The 25,956-nt window shown below is 40.7% G+C and overlaps 1 protein-coding gene across 1 annotated transcript in view; it reads right to left on the bottom strand.

Annotated features, from left to right (window-relative positions):
- The window catches only part of AK5 (adenylate kinase 5), a 76,346-nt gene extending 54,164 nt beyond the window's left edge, over positions 1–22,182 (bottom strand). Inside the window, exons 1-6 of the mRNA XM_051796063.1 lie at positions 21,896–22,182; positions 20,025–20,211; positions 18,901–19,068; positions 13,618–13,787; positions 13,385–13,498; positions 2,475–2,666 (exon numbers count right to left, since the gene is read on the bottom strand). Coding sequence (XP_051652023.1) covers positions 2,475–2,666; positions 13,385–13,498; positions 13,618–13,787; positions 18,901–19,068; positions 20,025–20,211; positions 21,896–21,955 — 891 coding nt within the window. The 5' untranslated portion in view covers positions 21,956–22,182. The remainder of the gene's footprint in view (positions 1–2,474; positions 2,667–13,384; positions 13,499–13,617; positions 13,788–18,900; positions 19,069–20,024; positions 20,212–21,895) is intronic.
- Between the last annotated feature and the right edge of the window lie 3,774 nt (positions 22,183–25,956).

The raw sequence follows: 25,956 nt of genomic DNA on the forward strand, positions 1-25,956 counted from the left end.
CAGACTTACTAACACAAAAAGGCTGCCACTGAAGCACTGTGCTTATGTGGAATCATTGTAAATAAGGCAGACTGGACCTGATCCTGTCTCCAGCAGGAGAAGCTTCCACTGCTACCATGAGGAGCTCTCTACATTTTTTTTCCATCCAGACCAAACAAAGAACAGCCAAGCCCTCTGAGAACTGTTGACTGAAAGATTTTTGGAAGCCAATGATCTGCTCTCCAATAAAGACACCAATATCTACACCAGATTACAGTCAAATTAAACTGGAGAGGGGAAGAATTGGTGTTCAGAATTGAAGTCCTCTGCTAAACATTACAATATCTGAGGTCACCCAGGCACTTACCTGTTCTCCCTTTTATAATTTCATCTAGTTAACATCTCCTCCCCCACCAGCTAACTGGTGTGTTAGTTACTGTCTAGGTAAACAATACATAAGGTTTTAATCTTTGTTCAAAGTTACTGAAACAATAAATTCCAGCATATTCATCTATTTACATACTCCCTGTCCAAAACTGTATTACTACAGTCTCCATACCTTCTGAATTCCAATTTGAGTTAAGTAAAGTCAGGTTCTGATTTGTTAAGACTACTGACAGATTGCTAAAATGAATTTTAAACACAGACTGTGTGTTCATGAAAATATCAGATCTTTACTTCTCTTAATTATAATGAAGTTTACAAATACTTATTTCAAAGAGGGAGTTTTTCAGAAAGGACAGAGCTGTATTTCTTAGAAGTACTGGAGCTGGGGGCCTCACTTCTTTCCTTCAAAGCAGCAAACAGCACTACCCTCTGAGAGCAGGTATACCATGCCCAGACTGAGAACAAAAGGCACACAGAGCACCAAACAAGGACAAGCCAAGTACTGCAGAAAATTATCAAAGATCAACTGAAAAAAAAAGATGAAGGGAAAGAATTACACCTAAGCAACCTGACCAGTAAGACCTTAAAGAAGAATGTGGCTTTTAATTCAATTAACCAAAGTATGTTCAAACCAATATGGAGTAACTTCTGGAGCACAAAAATGAATCTTCTTTGGGAATTCAGATTTTTATTTCTTGCTTACACAGTGTCTAAGAGTAATTATACATATATATAATGTCTGCTTATTAATCATATTTAGTTATATTTCAGTGAGTTTTTATTTTCTCTTTTAGTCTGTTTACTGATGAAAAACAACATATTTACTATTGATGTATAAAATCTGAGTTGTGATTCTAAAATTATAACACCCCATAAGACAAACAGTCCTGCTTCTTGTCCCTGAGTAGGATCCTGATGCTAGTTAGAAGAAATGTCCCAGATTTAGAGTGTTGAACAGCAGTGACAAGGTACAGGTAAAGATGTAAGAAAAATGCAAATTTTTTATTTCCTCCTGGACAACACTGACCTTGCCTGACCTTGCCTCAAGGATTTACTCCTCTAGGAATTAGGCTACTGTAATTCTATTTGATGCTGTTCTAGTCCTTGCACTGCTCCCATCTGCACAGTATTTCAGTGGTTTCCAGGTCCAGCATTATAAGCAGCAGGCTCAATGCTATTTTCTTTCTTTCTTCCTCCTTCTGTAGGGAAATAGCATGCAAAACTGTATTTCCTTTTATGTGAAAATGGGCTGTTTCTTTGTCCTTAGGGGACACTAATATACTGTTCACGTGCCATGTTGTCATTTCCATACCCATCATAAACATCTGCTTTCTTCAAAAGATATCTTAGGTGAACTTGTCTTTAGAACACTGAAGAAACAGAATTAAAGAGTAGAAGGAACTTGAATAGGAAAAAAATCTGGTTTACAGGTCCCATCACAGAAATGCAATTCTACCCAGATGCTCCACATGATTTATCCACAAAGGCATATTTTTCCTGAAGAGCTAAGTTTGCTTTCTATAGGAGGAGCACTACACCCACTTGCTCAATAATGAATAAACACTTCCAAGAATTCCAGTCCTCTCATCCTTAAAACCAGAACTGATCACAATGCTCAGCCAGAACACATACTCTCTGGAGAAGACAATGTAATAATTCCCCAGGATTTTCATTCTGAAGTTCAGAAAGCTGCTGAAGTTCGTTATTAAGGCTCCTCATATCAACAGATGACTTTGCAATTAAGGATGCTCAGCCCAGGAGTCTGACCAGCACACAGAATTAGTCACACTTGCTGTGAGGAGAACACACCAATGTGAACTACACAGGTTATTTAGGCGAGGAAAAGAAACAAAATGGGCCATCTGTGCTCTCATGGTACCAAGTTCTGTGCATTATTACAACCAGACACAGTATGTAATTTAGAACACATCAATAATTCAACTGTTGTCAAGTGCTCAATGAGTTCATTGTCTTCATTAAGCACTTCAATAACAATGGAATTAAGCTAAAACACAATTTGACTCCTCCAGCCTGTCTTACAGCAAAAGGTACAAGAAGCCAAGTACAACCACAACGAGGGTTTCAGAGGTATAGCTTGAAGGACTTACTGTGATGATCAGCCCTTTCTCCTGGAAATATTTCACCAAGGGGACGACGTTCTGCTTGAAATTCATGAGTCTCCTCTGGGTGGCTTTCAGGTTATCATCAGGTCTCCCCTGCTGCTCCGCACGCTTCAGTAACCTCTCCTTCAGCCTTTGGCTGGAACATGCCAGGAACACCACCAAATCTGGGGTACAGATCTGTGGGAAGAGCAATTCCAGGAGACTGGTTAAGCTGAGTATCCAGCACCACCCGACTCAGCAATTCCATTGTCATGGGAGGCTCAGATACACTACAATTTCATAAACTGGAACTTGATGAAGTCATTTGTTTTCTGTTGTTTGTATTTTTTAAGGGACATTTGCAGGCTTAAGGAGGAGGTTGATCAATTTGCTTCACCTGAAACGCTAAGGAAAAAGTTGAAGGAAAAAAATTTACCTCACACCAGCAGCCTTCTCTAGACTATGCTCATCATTGGCATTACCAGAAGGTTCCCTTAGCTAAGTTTTTTTAAAAGAGCAAAATAGGAATGTCCCATATTCTGCAGGAAAATGGTTGTATGGTTTCCATCTAAAAGCTCTTTAAATAAGGTGTTATTTCAAATCCTGCAGCCACTATGAAGCTAATTGATGGCCTGGTCCCTGTGAAAACAGACCTGTTCCAAGAGCCACAGTTCCTTAAAACACTTTCTTGGTTCCTCTAAATATCACTAAAGCTTAAATGCCCTTTTCAAGAGGCTGGGTGTGGCAGCAAAAAGGATTTTAATTTCTCCTGTCCTTTTTGGTCTGTGTGGTGAGCCCTGGCCTGTGTCACACCCCTCCCTGCACTAAACTTCAGGAAGTTCAGCCTTATGGCAATGAGAAATTTCTGCTCTTTCCCAGTTAAATCTTCATTCTAAGTTTTGGTTATTCGTGCTGTCAAACAGTTAAAGAAGAGACACCTCTGGTGCTTGATGGGGAGAAAGCAAAGACAGCCCCACTTTCTCAGGAACACTGCTAAATGTTCGCAGGCAACCTTTGGGGGTCACCAATATTCAGTACACGTGGTGAAAAAAAACAGAAGTCCTGGAATCATGGAGTCAGTTAGGTTGAAAAAGACCTTTAAGATCATTTGAGTCCAATCCAGTCCACAGTAAAACACGTCCCTAAGTGCCACATCTACGTGTCTTTTAAACACCTCCAGGGATGGTGACTCCACCATTGCCCTGTTTCAAGGCTTGACAACCCCTTCCATAAAGAAATTTTTCTTTTATTCAACCTAAACCTCCCCTGGTGCAACCTGAGGCTGTTTCCTCTCACCCTGAAGTCACTCAGACACTTGAATTCACAGGATTTTAAAAATGGGGCTGCAGGTGTATATGAACCACATTCATAAGATCTGGTTTTGTTCTTTCCTCTACCTGGCTGCTGCAAAGAAATCCACCTCTCTTTAAAGATTTCACTGCTCTAGTGCTGCCTTTTAAAACATACTAGAATTCTCTGTAAGAAGCATTTAAGGTAAAAACAAACTGTTCAAGCTTTTATCTGCTTACCGATTAGAAAGGGTTTATTTGTTCTCACATACAAGCACAAAGTCATTTCTGCTGCCTTTACTTCCCTGAACAAAAGATTTCATACTTTAACTAATATTAGTAAAATCATTCGCTTCCCACTCTAGAAATGACAGAATCTCCTTATATTGCAAATGATGGTGGATGCTCAAGAATGCTAAACAGAGATTTTTTTCTTGATGTTTTCTATCTACAGAATAATTTTGTCTCTGTTCAGCTTGATATGATGTAAATTTGATAGTCAAATTTGAGCTATGCAAAATTATCACTAAAACATCCACATGTATTCTAACTACTACTGTGTAAACAGTAAGTGATTTATATCTTTTTGTTAATTATATAGTTGTTACTAATACATTGCTGTTGAGGGCTAGAACACCCCAATTAAGCTTCTGAATACTCTCTATATCTAGGTCCCTCTACTCAAAGATGTTAAATTGCATAAAGACAACCCTATTCCTAGTTTGAACAGTCAAAACTTCCCAGGTGGACAATCTGGAAAATTAATAACCAAGTTTTTTTAAAAAAAAAATCCCATCCAGCTGGTTTCTGTCATTTGAGGAAATGCAACTTTTAAGTATGGTCTGGCCTTTTTTACTGTCAGTGTGAGCAGAAAAAGGTTCTTAGGAAGTCAAAAGAAAGAAACACAACTTTTGCAGCCTGGGGTAATGCTCATTAGCCTTTACAAATGAGCTCACTGACAGGGTAGGATATGGATATGAGGAAGCAGAAAGTGGTGAAAAAGCAGAGCCATTTTCCAACAGTGAAGGGCAGCCTGAAAAGCAGCACCAGCCAGCAGGATGGTGGCCTCTCTATCATTACAGAAAATTAAATAGGATTTTAAAGAAAATCCAATTATTTTTTACACACATTGTAGATGATTGGAGACATGAGCACACAAACTACAAAAGCACTAGTTCTGGTAATTATTTCTGAGTATCTATTAGATTTTGAAACAATTAACCTTATAACCTATTATTTTTAAATAACTGCCAGTGGGAGAGAAGCTCTCTCCTACCTCTAACACACATACCTCAATGTCAACAAAACCAGAGCAATTCTTCCTTCCCTTTTCAGACTATTGTAAATACACAGTTGACAAAGTTATTCTGTCCTTCCATGGATGAATTAATTATGACAGTTAATTTTACTACCACACAGCAGCTTTAAGGCACATAATTATTCACATGAAAGACTATGAAAGTAAGTTTCTGTGTTAGACTTCAGTGCAACATGGACATTATTAAAAGTAGCCCTGTTAAATTAAGGTTGCTTCACTAGTAGGAGAAGAATAATGAGGAATTTGGGAATTCAAAAAGCATAAAGTAGGAAAAAAAACCCAAATTATGACACAGATGGATTCTGAAAGAAAACAGTGGAGATTTCAAAGCCTGTTAGGTCATGGAGCAGTGTCTCATGAAAGGGAATGGCTGATGCACCTCACAGCAGGCTGAGCACAGACACAGCTCCAGTCCCAGGGTACATATCCAGCTGATTGAAGCCTCCTAAAATACATCACACAGGGACTCTGAAATTGCAACTGCAAATCAGGGACCTGGTAAAGCTAAGGACAAAAGGAGTTTATACAAGTGAGTAGTTTTATTTAATATTTCCATTTCTGTGGCAGAAATATGCCCAAGATGCTCCAAGCTTTATCTCCCTTCCAGTGCTCCCTCCCAAACATCTCCAGGACTGCATCCACCCCACCTGTGGAGTCACACCAGCCCTCCCCAAGGGCAGGACTTGAGCTTTTGTGTCCACAAGACTTCACCTACAGCATCAAATCCTACAGAGAGTACTTCCAACACACAGATCACTCATGAAGTTATCAGCCCTAAAGGAAAAAGAGGCAGGAAACCAAAAAAGGTCCCTTGTTTCACACAAACACGAGAGTGCAGCTTTCCACAGTCCATCTCAGTTCTTTAAAGAAACTGTGGCTGAGAAAGTGCAGCCCCCCAGGAAGGGAAGGATCTCAGTGCCCTGGTTGAAGGTGTGCAGGTTCTCAGCTGCTTCCACTTCCCACAAACTGCACTGGCTGCAGAAGTCACTTCACATTTAAGAAAACGGGAAAGCATTCCCTGGGCTTCACTTCTTTTTTTTTTTCCCCCTAACTGTAAAATGAGGATAATAACAAGGTACATCTTGAACAAATAATCAATTAATTAGGTTTAATTATTTCCTTTTGCTTTTAAAAATGGAAAGTTCTCTACAGGACCTGAGTATTCTTGTTGTTTTTTACAACAACAGCAAGAATACAAAAGACACTGTCAAGAATCCCAGGAACTAAGACTACTTTTTTCTGACACCGTGGATTTTGTAATTCAAAATATATTTCACTCATAGAAATAAAATGTCAAGAAAAACAATGTTTTAAAATTCTCAGTTCAAGAAGCCTGGTTTCAAATGAAGCACTGTCTGAAAAATTTTCTGAAGTGTAGAAGAAATTCAAGTATATTTGAGGTAGGAATACAAAGCAGATTCTGATTATGTGGTCTCTATGAATTCATCTTTTACCTGCAGAATATGCATCTTTATCATCAGAAAGTAGTTGAAAACCAAGTCATAAACACAAGATGCACAAAAGGGTAACATCTCTCCTACATCCACAGGCACACAGACCTAACAGCACTTAATATATTCCTCCTATGGGTATTTACAAGGAATACAACCTTGAAATGCTATTGATATTTCACTGCTGTTTTCATGAACCACTCTGCTTCCACTTCCCTCAACTGCACCTGCCTGCAAGACATGCTTATGGATACCCTGAGCTGGAATGGAACAGGCTAGGGTGAAAATATGCACAGCTGGGATTACTCCTCTAGAAGCATATCTATTCCCCTAAGTAAATATGAATACAAATTGCTTTTTTTCTAACGAAGGAAAATGACTCATTTGAAAAGAAACTTCTTTTTCAAACTCAGAACTAAGAGTTGTTGAGTTTTATGGCCAGGGAATAAGTTTTATTCCGAGACTCAGCTTGTGGAAAAGGTGCAGAGAACCAGCACAGCCAGAACTGGATTCCTTCCTGCTGCTCTCCCACAGCACACTCAGCTGCTGCTGAGGGCAGAGGGGTTTATTCATGTCCAGAAATGCCTGTGAGGTGGGATGTGGGGCTCAGGGAAGTGAATTTGGCTACTTCCAAGCTGGAAGTCAGCAGAAGGGAGAATCTTTGCCAGTGGGAACAGACAGGTTTGTTGTTATTCCATTGGAACGAGACGAAGAGCATATGGCACCAACTCAGAATAAAACACTGGTGGGTACATCCTCTCATTTTTTAGAATAGTATTTACTAGTAAGTAAATCCTACTCTCTTTGGGTTTGAATCTCCTTCCTAAACTGGAACCAGGAGTAAATTGAGAGTAATTGTATGCAAGTTGATGGTGCTATTGACATTAAACAGTACAAGTGGAGAGATGCTCTCTTTTCTCTGGGGATATTTTCTACATCTCCTCTTGTTAGTGAGAATAGTGTGGTTGTTTGCTAGAAATAAGATGATTACACTCTCTCTCATTAGTCCTCATTAGGCAAAAGATGAAAATGCTCTGTTTCTTAATTCCTGGAATGTTCTCCCAGATACTCCTGAGAAAACTGACAGCTCATGACCAATTGCCATTAATTTAACAGGGCATTTTATTCTTATTGCTAAAGGTTACTAGTAGCTAGTTTATGTCCATTGTATGTGTGCTCTCCCTTGTAATTACCGATTTTCTTTTTATAGTTCCATCTCTGTTGGGTTACTAGACTGTTTGCATAGTTTTTTCTCGTTTCAGAAAAGCAAAATCACGAATCATGCTGTCAAAGAACGAATCTTGTTTGGTAGAATGTTTTCCTGGTAACTGCTTCTGCACCATATTCACACTGCCCAAGAAATAAGTTTCCAGCCAATTGCCCAGAGTACATAATTAGGCCCCCTGATGATTGAGAGAGACTGGTGTGTTTAGGGAGAACTGGTTCAGATTTTCACCTGTGTAGGGCAGCTAACTGATAAAAGTCTGTAAATACGAATGCTAATGAGATAAAGAAAGGTCTGAACAGACCTCTGCTCCAGAACTACTCATCAGGCACCTCCGTCCACTCTCAATCCTGAACATCTCCTGAGGCCCAGCAATGGATGAGCTCTCCCTCACCAAGGCTGAGCAGCAGAGAAGAGCCCTGCTCCAGGAACACAGGAATCCTGAGCTCTAGGACCTCTCACCCAAGCAGAAAATGGAACCACTGCCTGTCTTTCTCTGGAGAGTGCTCTGCCTTCCAGGGGAGAAGACAGATGATGGTAAGAACATTCCACAGGCTTCCTGGTCAGGCTTGGCTTTAAGAAAGCAACATAAAACTCACAGGGCCAAAGCCAGTGAACAAGAGGAAGCAAAGCAAAGCAGAGTGCTGGTGTGGTCCTCCCACTCCTCACACTGATCACTGGGCACTTATCCAGTAGGGGATGGTCCCTGGATCAGTGAAATGGAGATTCAGGAGAAGGGAGACGGAAGTTGAAGAGGTGAAATGAAGACACACTGGCTGTGATACAGAAAATACTTTTAGCAGAACAACAACCTCTTGCAAAGAACAGATCCTTTCCTTTAAGAAGATTCACCACCAGGCTGCATTCACTTGCCCAGCTGTCCTGGAGCCCTCACTCCTGGCCACATAAATTTAAATTTATCTTTTACTGAAATATAGTCTTGTCACCCAGGTCATATACGACAAAAATATTTTTTTAGATAATTTCTACAAAAGCAGTTTTCCTCTTTTATCAAATAATTAAATTATATTCATTAATGAGCAGCCATTGATTCTAATACCTGTTCTACATTTATGTCACTACTAAAAAAAAATCACAATATGTTTTAAGCAAACTACATGGGTACTTTATTGACACTAACAAGGTTAATACTGGTGAAGGAATTAGATAGGAAGAAAGTTACACACGTGAATGGCTGAAGGGGGGGGGGGGGGGAACAAACCAAAGCAAAGCAGTAACTGAAACTAACTGTGAAATGCAGTTAATTGTTCCTCCTGGGAAAAGGGTAAAAACCATGTGAGGAATTACACAGAAACCCAAACTGCAGTTTCTTCCCAAGTCCTTTGAGTACAATACACCAGTCAGAGGCATTTCATTACACTGGCACTGGAGAGGAAGATATTTAGGATGCTTCAGCATGCTGGGACTGGAGGGGACTTGCTGAATTTCAAGCTGACAGGTTAATGGTAAATAAATAATTTTCTCCTTGGCATTTTCAAATGTGTCCTTGAAATCCAAACACCTTTCTACCATTTGCACTCAGCAGAGATCATGGATAGCTTAGAAATTTGTGATTCAGGATAGTTTCATGCCCAGGATCAAACTGAAAGGCTAAATACATCAGTATTAAATCTGCACTGCTATGCAGAAGGATTTTGAAATGATCAAAATGCAGAAATTATCATACATTTCAGAGATATATATCAACCTGAAGCTCTATTTGGTTTTAAGACTTTAAAATTCATGTTTTCATTTTTTCTCCACGACTGTGACTGCTTGGAACTTCAGGGCTTTATTAAAAGTACGCGTTGGCAGCACTGACTCTGCTCTCTGCAATTAAGGAATGAGAGGGTAAGGCAACAATCTAGGACTTCCAATGAGAGAATTTACTTATTAAATTTTTCAAAGAGACAACTACAGGCCTTATTTCACCTTGGATAAAAAGTTCAAAGAAAACTGAAACTCAAAGAAAACTTATTCCAGATTGACAGTGTTGCTTGGAAGCAGAGTTTGTGACTTCTGGTTTCTAGATCTGAGCAGAAAGAGAAATACTGTGAGTGCTGCAATGATACATTGCTTTGTCTTAAGCACTTTAGTCACCCTGCTGAAACATGTTTTAATACAATCCTGCCTAGCAACATGTTGAGAACTTACTGTCCACACGAGAGTCTGGCAACATAATAAGGAAATCATCATCTTTGAGCTATACCTATGTATGGGAATGTTAGCATAATTTGTTTTGCTTTGACTAGTTTACTAAAAATAACATCTTTTCCCAGAGAAAAGCTCAGCTTCTGGACGAGTCGAAGGGATAAAAATGTGCTGGTAGTACCAAGAGCAATCAAAAGCAAAGTTTAACAAGCAGTCCTTATCACCATGTATTTCTGTAACAGAATGTTCTGTAGGACAGGTACTGAACTGCAGTTCAGATGGTCTGTACCCCTTTGATTTTTCCACAAAATGAAGAGACTATGAAAGCTCAAATAGTGTCAAGTCTCAGTAACAGCTATGTGAGCCATAAACTGAAAGAATTAATTTAGCATAAATCATTTATTGCATTACAGATGACTGCAAACACAGCAGTTAGATTTTATAAGTGCTTTCAAGAGAAACCAGGTGCCTGAGCTGTCCTTTTCTGCTGTAACACAGTAAACCATTTCCAATACAAATCAGTTTATTTTTACAATAACTTAGCACAGCTCTTACTGCTGAAAGCCATGTAGTAATACATACAAAAAATGTTCAGTAAATAGTGTTCAGGGAACTATAGTGTTAATGTTTGGGAACAAGACAGATTTTATGCCCTTTGTGCCTTTTCAGTTGTTCATCACCCATTTTCCAGAAGAGGCACTGGTGGAGAATGGGAAGGTGACATGATTGAGACCAAAAACTGTACAGGCTCTCTCTCAGTTCACCATTCACTGACCAGCTCACACCTAGTCCAAGTTTTGACTTCCTGTCTCTTTAGGATACATTGGGTCCAGATACATTCTCACACAGGAACAACATACGTGTAATAAAACAACATAGACTTCTGATGACCAATAACCACCAGACATGCTTTCTTGAACTATGTCAGGTCTTTGTAGCCTGGTTCGTTTACATTCTTCCAATTTTCCTCACATTTGTTTAGTCTCTGCTCCAGCCTCTCTCAATATCCTGTATTACTCATCTCTATTTCCATTCAGTTTAATAACTTGCTCCTCCTCCCCCAATTTATTGTTGGTATTACTACATATACTCTTGGAGATTGTGTTTGTGCAAACAGTGGCAAAGAATTTGTCTGTGTCACACAAACTCTTCTGCTGTTTTCAGGGACTTGAGCACTGCAATGGTCTCAAAGGGACCACCTGTAGGAATAAGTATTGACCCACAACAATGGGGTGATAACAATCAGAATCAGTTCTTCCTCAGAACTTTTCATGAACAGATCTCAGGGTTCTACAGGGGATGTCTCTGTAAGAATAAGGCACATGTATGACTCGACCATTTGCATTTTGTGGGATCTCACCATTCTCTTCAAAGGATGTTCTGTTGCTTAACAGATCTAATTAAAATCGTCTTACTGTTCAATCAAAACTTTCTTTGCTGAAATTTCAACTAACCAACTATTTCTCATCTTGTCACTTGTGGCTAATGAGACCAATTCTGTTCTGTGCTTCTACACGCTGCTAGAAAGCAAGCTGTGGAAACCCCCCCTAGCAACTCTAATTGCAGACCTACACAAATTATCACAACAGTTAATTACTGAATTCTCCACAACTCAATTGCACTTCCCATTGAGGAATCTCTGAGTGCCTTGGAAGTGTTAGCATGCTTAATATAAATAACCTGAGTGCCATGGGTTACTGTCAGCCTCATCCTGTGAAGGAAGGTGAGTACCACCACTGCTCACAGTCCCCATTTCCTTCCCACAAGGCCTTCCTACTTATGTGTGTAGCATTATGGCTTACTAAGTAGAGAATTTTAAAGAAACAAGTATATTTTATTTCTTTAAACTATAAATCCAAGACAAAACACCGAATATATCTCACTGGAGATGCTGATATAGACACAGATGTTCAATGTTGAAATATGTCTATCCTTTGTGCATTTATTTCCCTGGCCTTAGATATGTTCATATTACAGATCAGCTGCTATGAAAGATAAAAAAGATGGAGCCTCAACAGATAACATTTTCCTTCCTGTGCTCCTATAAAAGGTCTATGATTCCTTCTTTCAAGTATTTCTTTGAGAACTGGTAAGATTGGAAGGTGTCCCTGTATGAAGTGCTCCTGGATTATTCTAGAGACTTGGGTAGTGATCTATCCTTCAGGCACAATCAGGCCTTGAGGAGGATTTAGCAAATCCCAACTGACTGAAAATGAAGGAACTCTCTGAGAATACAGTCCAGTGTTGTTTAACTGGTTCTCCTCTGTAGAAAGAGAACCCGAGCCTAGGACAATTCAAAGCACTTAATTCCTGTCACTTCTTCCAGTTTCGTATCCCCCTTTCTTTCATCAAAAACAAAATCAGCACAAAATTATAGCACCAGGAAATGCACTGAAGTCACACTATCACGTAACACTGGACAAAAAAAAATGGTCCAAGGCAATGATGGTTAAGCCTACATTTCTGCTGTTTCACTCATAAAATAGTCTCCTCTTCTGTGAATTGTAAGGAGATATCGTTGGCAGTCATCGCTATTTCCTGTAATAACTATTTTGCCTGTTTCCTTTAATTTCCCCAATTCAGTCTTCTAAATTTTGCCCAGAATAAAACCTCGTAAAAGCACATTAATGAAATGCCTCATTAGCTGCTTTGTTTCGTTACTTCTGCCTTGGCAGTGCCACTTGGAACTCCAAGTACAGAAACAGTAGTGCCCCAATTGTGAAGGACTTCGAAATGCTCTGCATGAAGGCAGTCTTAAGAGTTCAGCTCTGAAACTGCAACCTCTACTTGTGACCAGATCTGTTATGCTTAGCAGTGCTTCATCAGAAAATGATATAAATTGTTTGTTTTTCCACTGAGTTTAAGTATTTTTAGATTAGTTTAAAATACACACATGAAAACAACATGTGAATACACTCAAGGAAACAGTTTCAGCTGACTCAACCTTAGAGCTGTAGTGTAGAACAAACAAAATGATGTCATTCTCTAAAAAAAAAGCATAATTTCTGGTTTACAAAACCTTGGTAAAAAAGATGGGCAGTTTTAACTCATATTTTATTCGCCTTCTCAATGCACTGCAATAAACTTGAGATTAAAAGCATTGCTTTAAGTATGTTTATCTTACTTTAGATTAAATTGAACAAAGAGATATGGAAATACGTTTTCCCCTTTTCTAAATCACTAAGATACAAAAAATATTCACTGTTAGATTTCCTCCTTCATCTTGCAAGGACTCTCATTACCGAGACAATAGGCTTGGATTATTGGTTATATTGTCACATTTTCTTTTTACAGAATAGTCTGTCTTCAGACAGGATAGAATATAACATAGAGCAAAAGAACAACCTTTTGTCAACCTGTAATTATGTACTTGCAGAGATCTAAAGAGCAATGCTCTTTCTTGGAATCTGACTGATGATTTCAACAAGCTTAACTGTTGTAGAGATATGTAAGTTATTTTAGGAATAAAAACAATTTCTTACTTGGTCCTCAAAGGAGATTGCCTGGGCAACATCTCTGGGAAATCCATCAATCACTATCCCCTCTTCATCAGGGATCTGCATTAATCTCTGCTTTATCTCAGTTATGGTTGTTTCCTTTCACAGAGAAAAGAAGTGGTTTATTCAATATTGTAAAGGAAGTTTTCTTGCTGGTGCACATTAACACAGCATGTACAAGTCCTGGAAAGCAAACACGAACACAGGGAACGCTCTACCTGAGGGGCCAGTTCTCCAGTGGTAATTATTTTGGCAATTAGGCTCCATTTCCTATTGCTGCTCGTGCTGTGGATCTTCTTCCTCAGCAGTTCCCCAACTGAGATGTAGTTAAATCCGTAACGTTCGGCTATTTTCAAACTCTGGGTTCCTTTACCACTTCCTGGGCCACCTATTGGGAATTATGAGCAAAACATTAAATTAACCTTTCACCTGAAGAACCCGATCACACATGAAATCTTTGCTGTGGGCACCAATTTTCCAACCATTATTAGAGTAAATCTTGCTCTTGCATGACCTGTTACCAGCCACTGGAAATCTGTCTCATCTACCAGATCATAAAGTTTGTAATGTGAAGTTAAAAAAAAAAACAAACAAACCTAGTTGCAAAATAAAAACAAATGCACTGTTTTAGGCTTGACCTCATTCTAAAGCTGCTCCTGGAACAGAGTTTTTCTAGATCTGTACTAGAGGAACAGAAAATGAACTTTTCCCTTCTTGAATTCTATTCTGGCAGAGCCAGATAGTCTGAACTGTATTCATGTCAGAAAGAATCATACTTACTTAAAGAAGCCAATTAAATCAGTGGACTAGTCATGAAATGAAACTAATAAAATCTGCTCCTAAACATGCTTGCATGAGTTTCTGAGGTTTTCTAATTTTACAACACAGAAAAATATTAAATAATCAGCTGTTTCCATAGTGATTTGGTACAAAGACTTTTATTGAACCATGCATAGTTCTGGTATTGATGCTTGAAGCACCTGCCAGAGAAGCAGTTTGGCGGGTTCAGCCTGCTGGACAACTTGAAGAGACCCTTCAATAGATATAATACAGGCCAAAGGGATATCAAAATCACAGCAAACAGCTACATTACACCGGAGGCAAAGCTGAAATGAAGGTCAGCTGGACAGCAGAAGCAAGAATGCCTGTAAAACAATCAGACCATATCTGAACTAAAAGGAAATGTCATGATGTGATGAACAGAGAATCTGGAATCCAGTATGTAAAACCAGGGAATAAAAATAACTGTTTATATTTAGAAAAGTGTATGCTACTGGACAGTATAACCAAGCAAACCCCAACCAAATCTTTTGGTAATAGTTCCCAGCACTAAGTAGCTATAGTTTGGGGAATTCCGTGGGAGAACATGGAATTTTATTTCAACAGACAAAGAATTAAGATCAAAAATATAAAATTTCTATGAACTTTAAAAAATACAGCAATGCAATGAAAGTAAATATGAATACACTGAGCTTCTTGTTAGTAATCACGTAACTCTTTAACATATTCTCTGTATTATTCCCATAAATAGTCTTTAGGCATTTCTACAATTAATACAATTTTGGCTCCAGGATAAAATGTACAATTATTTCTACTTATGGCCCTTTCTGTGTGAGCAGGTCCAGCCCTGTGCTCCGGCATCACTGTCAGAGAGCTTTCAGTGCCACCAGCAGCCAGTAGGAGCCCTCTGTGCCCCCACACTGCAGTGCCAGTGCTCCACCTGCCCTCTGCAACTCAGAGCAGGACCCGCTGGAAGAGAATGCCCAGAGAAATGTGCACATTGTCCAAGTGTTCCCCCCCCCGCCCCCAGATCACTAATACCCTTGGGGAAAAAAAAGGTTTGATCATTATCCCATAACGTTTCTACAAGCATTTATCTGTAACATCCAGCCAGTCACCACAACTATAGACATTTATAAAACACACAAGCAAAGGAAAGAAGGAAAAGCTGGATCTTATCTCGGTACAGCAAGGTCACAATGGAAAATGTTCTTCCCTCATTCCGTTCACTCGGTGTTTCTGTCGTACAAAGCCATATGTTTCTCTCTTCTTTAAGAGAAACAAAAATGCAAAGCATATACCGGTAATGTGTAGAAAATTAGAAACAGAAAAACTGACAACAAGGCAAACAAGCATTCGTGTTCCCACAGAGAGGCCAAAGACGCCAGAAAAACAAAACTGACACCTGAAAAAACATCAGCCTGTAAAAGCATAAAATAGCTGAAAAAAACCTGCTTGAAACAAGTAGATGGACTTCATACCCCAGTTAGGGAGAGCTTTGCTTTGTCATTAAAGAGAAGCAGAAAAAAAAATACTTTGGCACTTCCGTTCTTTCAATTTGAATTGCAATCAGAAAATAGCTAATGAAGTATTTGCTTTAATGTCCATAAACTTCTCACACAGTTTGTTCTTCTCGGTCCAAATATATCCCTTTATAGCACGCTGGGATTATCCATTTACATTCTGAGGGGAAACATTCAGGTAAAAAAATAAGGGAAAAGGGATAGGACAAAATTACTTCCTACAGCAAATCATTATAATTTATTGAATGATGTATCCATTCCTGATTCTTTGATAAATCACACTGACAAACTCTTCAGAAGAAAGGAAAATCAAATCACTTCTGGTTTTTGTTCTTTTAACTTATTCTGAGATTATGCATTATGCAAGAAAAGTGTGATTATTTTACATATTTCTAGAAGATGTCTAGACTAGGGAACATTTGTTGCATCTAAAATTATGTTTGCTAATGGGTCTCAAGTGAAGATTTGTATGCAGAAAAAGTTTTACTGAAGCAGTTGTTTCAATCTGTCAACAGCAGTTCAAAATTTCAATTTTGTTGTAAATTCAGAATAAATTCACCTAATAATAAAATTTCTGTAAATATTCTTGACTTTAAAATCTAGCTGTGGACTGGATTTAACAAATCAATAGGCAGCTGCTTGCTGGTAGCACTGTCTTTGATCTAGCCTTTAAACTTCGACCACAAAAGGAAAGTGTATTCTTTTAACATGCAGGTTTTTAACAAATGCAGCTAAAAACCACACTGAACTAAGGTGCTAATGACACCAGGTCATTAATATTTTAAGATCTCTAAATTCAGGTTGCATCACTAGTAAAAATGTGTTTGTTAAAGTATATTAGGAAGCACATTTTTAAACACAATCTGGTTTTGCCAGTGTTACAGTGCCTTAGAAACTTAATTTTTCCAGTGATTCAGCTGTGTACCACGCAGGCAGGTTCCACTTGACTTTTCTAAAATCCAGTCACACACTCAGTTTGCAGCTTTGCAGATTTCCCTCTCAGCAGAGGTCTCTTCTGCAAACCCAGAGAAAGAACAAAACCCCCAGCTTCCTGAGTGAGTTCTCTTTTGCCCTGGAGCTACCTGGTTCATCGTAAGGATGACAGATTTCATAAAGCAAAGAAGTTGTAAAAACCTTTATGGAAGCATTAAAAAGATCCTGGGCTAATGCATTAATAAAGAAAAGTTCACCTAATATGCGAAGCAGAAGACAGGTCTTTATCTTCCTTTCAGTCCCTAACAGTGAATGGGGCCAGTACAACCTGAGCTAGGCAGGATGATTAGTTATCACTAATTTGACATAAATATGTTGCTTAACTGAATTTCTTGTTGCCATTTCATACAAAATAGAAAGTATGCAACACATTTTTTGCATGCCATACTTGCCTCTTGAAATGAATAGTACACTTTTTTCTTTTTTCCTCTTTTATTTGGTATATCAGTTATTCTTTTAGTCATTCCAGTGTGTGTTTTTATGTGCTTTCTCAATGGCAAGTCGAATTTGGGAGGAGAAATTTTCTTGGTACTGTACAAAAATGTTCAATAGCTGCTATGCCACACACGGTACCGTGTTTCCATCAGATCACACCGTAATAGATTCAGAGGAACTCAGGGGGAATATAAACCTGAAACAGCCTTTGTGGAATGTTTACAACGTTCCCTATATAAATGGGAGGAAAGAGAAGCTCTGTAAAACCCGTGGTCTGTTCACTACATGCTGGAGCTCAAGGATTCCACTTCAAATGCACCTGCACTGAGTTCCAGAGGTGAAAGCCAATCTCTCTTTATCTCCCCGAAATCAAACCATCATTCATCACTCCACTGCCATTGAGCTACACGGATTTCAATGCATTAAGAGCCTTCTGTGGTCACTGAAAAGGAGCCAGTTCCTCTCCTTTATGAAAAGGAAGGCTGGCTAATTAATTGGGATGAAAGAAAGGTACGGGTTATTCCTCCACCTAATTGCAACCTTTATAGTTCAGCGGGGCGTGGAGAGATTTGCACGTCGAGATCTGTAATTCTGAAACAAAAGATTTAAGAAAATTCAAATGCCCTAAGCAATTCCTTTGGCATCCCACAAATATCTAGAAAAATGCCAGCTTTTCTGGTTTTAATATGTTCCAGTAGCTCATTTCTGAGAACTGCTGGATGCAGAGCCCAGAGGACACGCTGTTCTTAGAGAGTCCACTCTGTAGTACAGAGAAGACATTTCTGCTCCTTTTTACTACATCATTCTTTGTTATGGAAGTACTATCTCTCTTTACTAAAAATAAAGCTTTATAGACTAAAAATGCAATTGTCCATCACCTGGAACCTGTGCTGTAACTCTTTAAACCATTCAGAACATTAGGCCTGGCAGTAAAATTTCTGAAGAAAACTATTGCAGACAACAAGGAAAACTAGTTCAAAGAACTTCAGTTCAAAAACAGAATAAAACATTGATTTAGACTTAAACTGCAGCAATTTTTTAATAACTTATGCTTGTCTGAGGCTGGAAAGTACAAGTTGCTTAGAAAGGACACTGAACTGCTCACAAGAGAGAATCTGGGGAGAAAGCACAACTAGCTAATGCCAACTGAGTGCTCACTGTCCATGAAGTTGGCACAGGATTCTTTTGCCAACTAGATATAGGGATTAATTTATCAGTGCAAAGGATTAGTGACGGTGTGTGCTCACTCCAGCTGCACATACTGACCACTTGTCAGGATTCTAAACACACATGACAATAGTTCCCTATCACCTTTGTGAGCTGGCTTATCCAACGTTTTGAAATACCTTTTTTTGTGCTCAGCTTTGAATGTACCTATAACAGTGTTCCAGTTCAATCTGGGGTGTGCCTTGGAAGAGCACTTGGTTCACGTGGTGTTGCTGTCTCAAAATGCGTGAGCCAGGTTTAGTTAAGACCAAATCAAACTGGCAGATGTGCTCCATAACCAAACCACGAGCTCTCCAGCAGCCAACAGGCATCCAGGCTACAGAACACAACTGCAGGTGCTCGCTGTCACCCCTGAAACTCTTACAGCTGGGATGCTACATCCTCAGCAGCAACGATTTCACGCTCTGAACTGGGCTGCACGACTTGCTAGGGCAGATGGAAAAAATCGTGTTTGAATTCATACAGGCATTCAGTGGATTTGCAGTACAAACCAAAAGGCAAAGTAACAGAGAGAAAATCGTGTAGAAACGACTGCTTTTGTACCTATGACAAGGATGATCTTCGGTCGAGGTCTGGCAGGGTCAAACACATCGTACTCCTCAATCAGCTCCGCCGTTTCTGAGAGGTCGGTGTCGCTTTCGATGGAGAACTGTTGGATGGGAGGGAGTCTGTCATAGCGGCGGTATGGGAAGTTGGAATTATCAGGCAGCACTGTAAAACAGTGAGACACACTGGAAATTGCAGAAATAGGCAGAAAACTCAGAATCTGTTGTGTACACAGATTTAAATTAGTATATCTCATAATTTCACACTGCGTTTGCTGTCGCTCTATTAAATACTCCTTGCCTCTATTTAGCTGATTTATTAAATTGCAAGCACTCAGAGTCGGTTTTCTCTGGAGTTTCTTTACAAGCACATCAGGTTTGCTGTGAACATCTGCCCGTAGCACCCAGAGTTCAGCAGTGGCCTGTGAGCAGAAGAGCTTTGTATTGTGCAGATAACCTGTACCACTAAGCAGGACTCCTCTGGTGACACATGCTGCCCACAGATGTAGAGACAGTATTCCTGCTAATTAGTTAAATGAAATGCTGCATGGCAAGGAAGAATAACTATGGCAACTGAAAGATGAGCTAATTACTCTTTGTTAGCGTTACAAATAAAATAATTACAGGTATTGGTATGACATCTGCTTAGATTTTATGAGATGCACCTTTTTCTAAGAGTTTATAATTTGCATCGTATTTAGTAATTAGCATATAGCTTCAATATAAACTAGAAAAACCACTTAGTGTAACTGCACAGAGGTTGGTATGTATGTCATCCATAAGAACCAAATAAAAATAAAAGCCAAGTGCACTGATTCAGCTCTGCCCCTCTCTTTGCAAACGTTTGAAGTAGGTTACAAGAAATCTCCCCACTAATGTCTTAAACGTTCACACAGCATACATCCATCACTTGGCTGCAAAGCGATCACAATTTCCTCTCCTGCCTAGCATCTGCTATGGAAGGAGAAAAACAAAGGCCAAAATGCAAGGAAATAGAATTCTTGACTCCTTTGCCCACGGAAAATCAGAGCGAGGCATGATCTGCTACAAAATAATTCAACAGTGGATGTAAAACTACACACAGCACAAGAAATATAATCATTTTTACATTTAATACATTACCATTCCTGAGAAAAGACCTCCTGGGTTGTCCACCATTGAGTGGAGGCAGGGTCTTCTTTTCTGGGCTGACAAAAGTGTCCCATTTCACTTTTTCTGGCCCTCCAAGCTCTTTTACTTTCTGCAAACAGGTTTCCAAATACTCAATTGGGTCATCGGGCTTGTAGCACATTAATCCATTCAACAGACTCTGAAACGTAAGATCAGAAATACACACCATAATGGCAGGTGCCAGGAAAAAAACAGGCACTTTTGCTTTGCCCTTTACTTTCCACAGAGAAGTCCCACATTCCTTGTGTATTCACACTCTCCATGTCAAGCCAACGCATAAAACCAAGGCCTGCAAAAATCGTACCATTTTGGTTTGCCAATATCATAAAAATTGCTTGGAACAGGAAGCTCATGGTTATGTCTTTATATTTGTCTGTTTGCATGTAATAAAACCTGAAAATAGCAAAAAACCCTCTATATTTTTCTTAGAACAACCACTGCCAAGTACACACAGAGCAACGCCCAAGGTCGAGAGCCCCAAAAGTTGCATAGTCTTTGTAGTCTTCGACCTCATTAATATGTACCTTTTCCCAAAAGTGTGCTCACAAGTATCTCATCTATATTCTTGTCAACACACAAGCAATGAAAAAAAAAGGTTTTTAAAAATCATGAGAAATACTCAAATATCATCTTGATCAGTATTGGGAAAAAATCCCCAACCCACCTCCCCAAAATTCATAGGTGGTTCCTGATTTAATTGATCAGGAATCCAAAGCCATTAGAAATCCTCTCTCTAGAGTATTAATTCTGCACCCATCGTAGCCATGAGCATTGTGGGCAGTGTGGAGGAAGGGCTGCCAGGCCCTCCTCCGACGCATGGTAATTGATTTTCCTTGACAAGGTGATACAGAAGTCATCATCTCACCTCTCCACAAGAGCACTGCACCCAACCTTCCCTTAACAAGAAGTGTCTTTCGGGATGATTCCTGTTCCTTTGTGCTCTTCCTAATTTTTGTGTGAATAAACTTGACAGTTATAGCTGGTATTAATAGTAAACACACATAGCTCCAATTCAGGACTTGCTCAGTTGTTATCTACAGTTTATACGGTGACTGCTATTTACACACATTTGAACTTATAAAATAGGATATAATTTCTGTGCATCTGTGCCCTTACTATACTACTTAACTGATCACAGCAACTAGCCACGTATTTGTGCAGAAGACATGCACCAATTTTTAAAAATCTCTAGCTCAAGCTTGGAGCCTCTACAGAAAACCAGTTCTGCCTGCATCTCTTGTTAAACCATTCACACTCGAGCTGTGTTATTAAAACATTAGCGTGCTCTGCGTCCCGTAATTTTCAAATACACAGAAAAACGCCTAGCTTCAGCACAGACAAGGGAAAACACATACGTGCCTGTGTGTGTCATATAGATTTACAGGATGTCTGACTCGGAGACAAAAAAAAATCCACGCTGCACAGCGAAGTAACCACCAGCCATCAGCGGCAGGTAACTTGCGGGAAGCTAAACAAAACCTCGCTGAACAGTTGTGGCTTCTTCCCTTCCCCCAGACCGAGGGGTGATGCCCCCGCCCGCATTCCCGGGCGCTCCTTTTGCCCTGCGGACGCCCAAGTTCCCTCGCTCTCCGGCGGCGCGGGGCGGGCGCGGGGGCTCCGCGGGTGAGCGGCGGGCAGCGCCCACCCTGCCGGGGCTGCACGGACCGCGCACGGACCCGCAGCGCCGCCGCCCCGTCCTTCCAGCCACCTTCAGCCCCCCCTGCCCGCCGCGGGGTCCCGGCGCAGAGCACCGCCCGACGGGGCGGAAAACGCCGCCACACACACACAGACACACAGACACACAAACACACACACCCCCGTACCTCGAAAAGCTGCGGGATCTCCCTGCGGGCCAGGTACTCCTTGGCCTCGCCGGCGCTCATTCCGCCAGCCGGGGCCGGGGGCGCCGGCGGGGCAGCTCGAGCCCCGCGCTCGGCTCGGCGCGGCGGTGCAATGCGGGAGCCTGGGCGAGGAGGAGCAGGCAGGCAGCAGGCAGGCAGGCAGCAGGCAGGCAGCAGTCAAGCAGGAGGGAGGCAGCAGGCAGGCAGCCGCCCGCCCCCCGGCCCCGCTGCACGGAGGGAGCGGGAGCACGTTCCCCCGGCGGGGAGGGGCAGCGTGCGCAGCCTGCCGCCGAAAGTTTGGGGGTGCCCGCGGGGTGACAGCGGGCGGGGGCAGCGAGGGGCTGTGCCTGGCGAGGGGCTGTGCCCGGCGAGGGGCTGTGCCCGGCGAGGGGCTGTGCCTGGCGCTGTGCCCGGCCAGGGGCTGTGCTTGGGGCTGTGCCCGGCTGTGCGGAGCCGCGGTCGGGCTGCCCCGGCGTCGAGCGCACCCGCTCCCGGGCTGCGCTGCGGGGAGGGCTGGGCGCTGGTGAAGCTTCCCGGTATAACGCGGTGTCTGCCCTTGGCAGGGTTTTTTGGCGTTTTGAAGAGCGAGACGTTTCGTACACTTTGGGCTGGCGAACGGCCACGAGCTACGATCAGTCATGAGCATCTGTGATCTGTGATCGGCGGGTCATGGGAAGAGACCTGGAATCATCTCTGGTGCAGCCTCCTGCTCAGGGCAAGGGCAGCTCTTGGGGTCAGACCAGGTTGCTCAGGGCTTTTATCTGGTCTCGTCTTGCAAAACCTCCGAGGATGGAGACTGAAGAGCTTATCAGAATAACCCGTGCTTGGCTGGCCTCGAGGTGGAAAAGGGTTTCCATCTATTGAGTGAGCACCTCCCATGTTTCAGTTTGTCTCTTGCCCACCATTGCACCACTGTGAAGAGCCTGGCTCCATTTTCATGACAACCTCCTATCAGGTCTTGGAGGGCTGCTACGATGTGCCCTCTAAGCCTGCCACAGGCTGAACAAGCCCAGTTCCCTCTGCCTTTCCTCAGGGACAAGTCTCTCATCCCCAACCATCTTTGTTGCTCTCCGCTCAACTGACTCCAGTTTATCAGCCTCTCTCTCTTATTGGGGAGCCCAAACCAGGGTGCACTATTCTCCTTCTCCTCTGAGCAGTGCTAAGGAGGGGTTATCACTGATACTCTCTTAGTCCCTGATACTCTGTAACACACTGGAAATCAGAGTAGATTATTTCAGTTGCCAAACTGTCCTCTGTCAAGTCTGATGTTCCAATTAGATTTTAATTTTATTTTCTTTTCTAACACAAGATCCCTGTAGTCCCGTTGGGGCACACCCTAACAGAAATAGGTTACAATTACTGCAAACTTACAAACAACGCTGAACAACTGCTTTCCTATCTCCGTATTTTTCAGTCATAAGATAGGTCTTCTCAGGAAGCTTTGAAGAAGCTTCTCCTTGTATATAATTTGTGGCTCAATATCAGTTTGAAAAACTGATGCCCTCTCAGCTGCAGCCCCGGTCCTTGTTTTGCTGCTTCTGTAGTTGAACTGCCCTCTTTTTCCTCAGCCAGCCCTCCAGCTTTTTATGAAGGCACTTCCCTTTCTCCCAGAGAATCTCCCGGTCCTTGTTCATTCCACAAACGGCCCAGCACTGCTCGGGAGACAGTCCCATGATCTTCTTGTGACAACTTGGACTGGTTGGCTTTCCAAGTCATCCATGGCACTGACACTTCTCGTACGTCTAAGGAATAGTTTAGTCTTTGCTGGAGAGTTTAATCAGCATTCATCTGCAGACTTCCTCATCCTCCCATAAAATCTGGATGTGACTTTAACCCTCCTGTCTTCTGCTGTGATTTTAATGCATCCAAATGTAAATCCATTGAAAAGCACAGTACTTTAATTTTGATTGAGTAAAAAACAGAGTAGGCTCCAATGTCCTAATCAAAAGATATGAGATGTAATTGCTTTTAAAAGACCTTAAATGAAGCTTGACAAGAGGAAGATGGAATGAAATTAAATAGATATTTTCTTAAAATAATGTCTTTCCTAAGGAAAGAGGGCTTATGGAAGATGCTATTCTATTTAGGCAGACAGAGCTGTGGTTTTGGCGTTTTGTGGGTTTAACTTGTTTGTTTCTTTATCCGAAAAAATTCATCTGTATTATCGTCTCAGATAAATTCCATTTATAGGCTTTCAGCGTACATAGTTTTATATATTCAGCATTTATGGATACATTAGTAGCTCTTCCAACATTGTGGTTTGGTAAGAGAAAAATATTTCCTTTCACATGCTTCCTCAGGAATGTGAAAAATTTTTGTGTAAGGTCTTGTCCTACTTGTTGGTTTTTTACTGTAGGCTCCCAGGCATTTTGCTCAGTTAGATAACGCCAGCAGAAAATAAAAACCTGTAATTGTTCTGCCACAAAACTCTTCTCATTATGCACATCTAAATTATTGTTCAAGAAAAGAGGGATCACTTTGGTGAGACTTCTCCCACGTCCTACCTTTTCTGGAGGGGCAGAAGCTACAGTAGGAAGAACAAAATTTTGCTATCAAAGTGATAATATTTCTGAAAATCCATCTTGAAGACTTCTCGTGGATCCTGTACCATCGGGCTGATTCCATTCTCGTTCTTCTTCTTTCCTCCAGGAGCTACGTGAAGCTGCACTGATATGAAATTAGTATGGGATCAGCTGGAATATGGTGTTCTGGGCCTCCTATTCTTCTTGGTTAAACCAATTTCCTCACACCCATAGCCTTCAGTCAAAGCCTAATTAGGTTCCATGTTTTCAAAAATCACTTCAGAATACCCCAGTGTTTTATAAACGTTTATTTTTTTTGTCTAGTGCCTGTTCAAGCACTACTGGCTGGCATTTGTCACACGAGTTGCTGCTCTGCTTGGTGTCTTTATTAAATCAGAACCCCTGTCCTTGGATTGATGTGCTTGCACAGGCTGATATGTGGACAGTTTGAATTTGTAGATTCTGTGAGTAAAACAATTATAGGTAGCCTTTGTAACAGAATATGCTGAATTATGTGCTTCTGATCCAGAAATAATATGCATTTTAGTGTAAATTCAGAACTTACTTGCAGCCCCATATGTTGTGTAAATTAGTCCAGCATTGCTAAAACAATCTTTATATTGTAATGAGGAATCCATTTCTGAACTCTTTCACTACAGTGTTGTTAACTTTTTTTTAAACCTGGTGTTTTCCCTCCCCTTTCTTTTCCACTCTGATAGACCTGTTTTTCTTTTCTACTGATACCCAAACAGGTTACTGAAGTGAATTAAATCACTAATTGAAAGGTAGTGAAAAATCTACCTGGAAAAATCTGATCTCTGGATCTAGATTTCACTAAATCCCAGAATTACTATTTCATGTAACTTTTGAGGACGCCAAGATGAATGGAACATGGGAGGGGAGGAAGAATATTGTGCTGCCTAAAAGTTGGAGGATGTATATTTCAATCTGCTGAGAAGAAAAATATTTAAAAAAAATGTTATTGTCAAGTCACTCTTTGTTATGATAAACTAAATAGCTGTAATTTTCTTTCTTTTTTTTTTTTTTTTTTTTTATATTTTTGGTAACCAATACAGTGATTTTATTTTTTTTTTGTAATCAATATAACTGTTATACAGCACACGGCCAAAAGACATTTCCCATGGAACCAAAATTCACTTAATATTTCCCATTTCTTTTTCTTCACTTTGGAGACCAGTCAATTAGTTATTAAATAAATGTTCATTAATTTTGATTCACTCGGGTTTCCTAAAGGGAATCCTAAAGAAAATATCCTGCAGCAGTAAATAAATGCCATCAGATCAGCACTTTTTTTCTTCATCAGTCAAAACAAAGTATCTGCATAGATCTGAGAGGATCTATTTTTCAAAAACTGGCATTAATTAAATTAATCAAACTATATTCCAGTATGTTCTTATCAGTTCTGGTTTTTCACTGAGTTCCACGTTAGGTAGCCAGGCCTATAATTCCCTGTGCCACCACCCTTAGAAAGTGCTGGTCCAGCACATTCCCAGAATGTAA

This window comes from Manacus candei, unplaced genomic scaffold, assembly GCF_025592945.1.
Source record: "Manacus candei isolate 608988 ecotype Guabito, Panama unplaced genomic scaffold, ASM2559294v1 h1tg000044l, whole genome shotgun sequence".
In the NCBI taxonomy this organism is placed as follows: Eukaryota; Metazoa; Chordata; class Aves; order Passeriformes; family Pipridae; genus Manacus; species Manacus candei.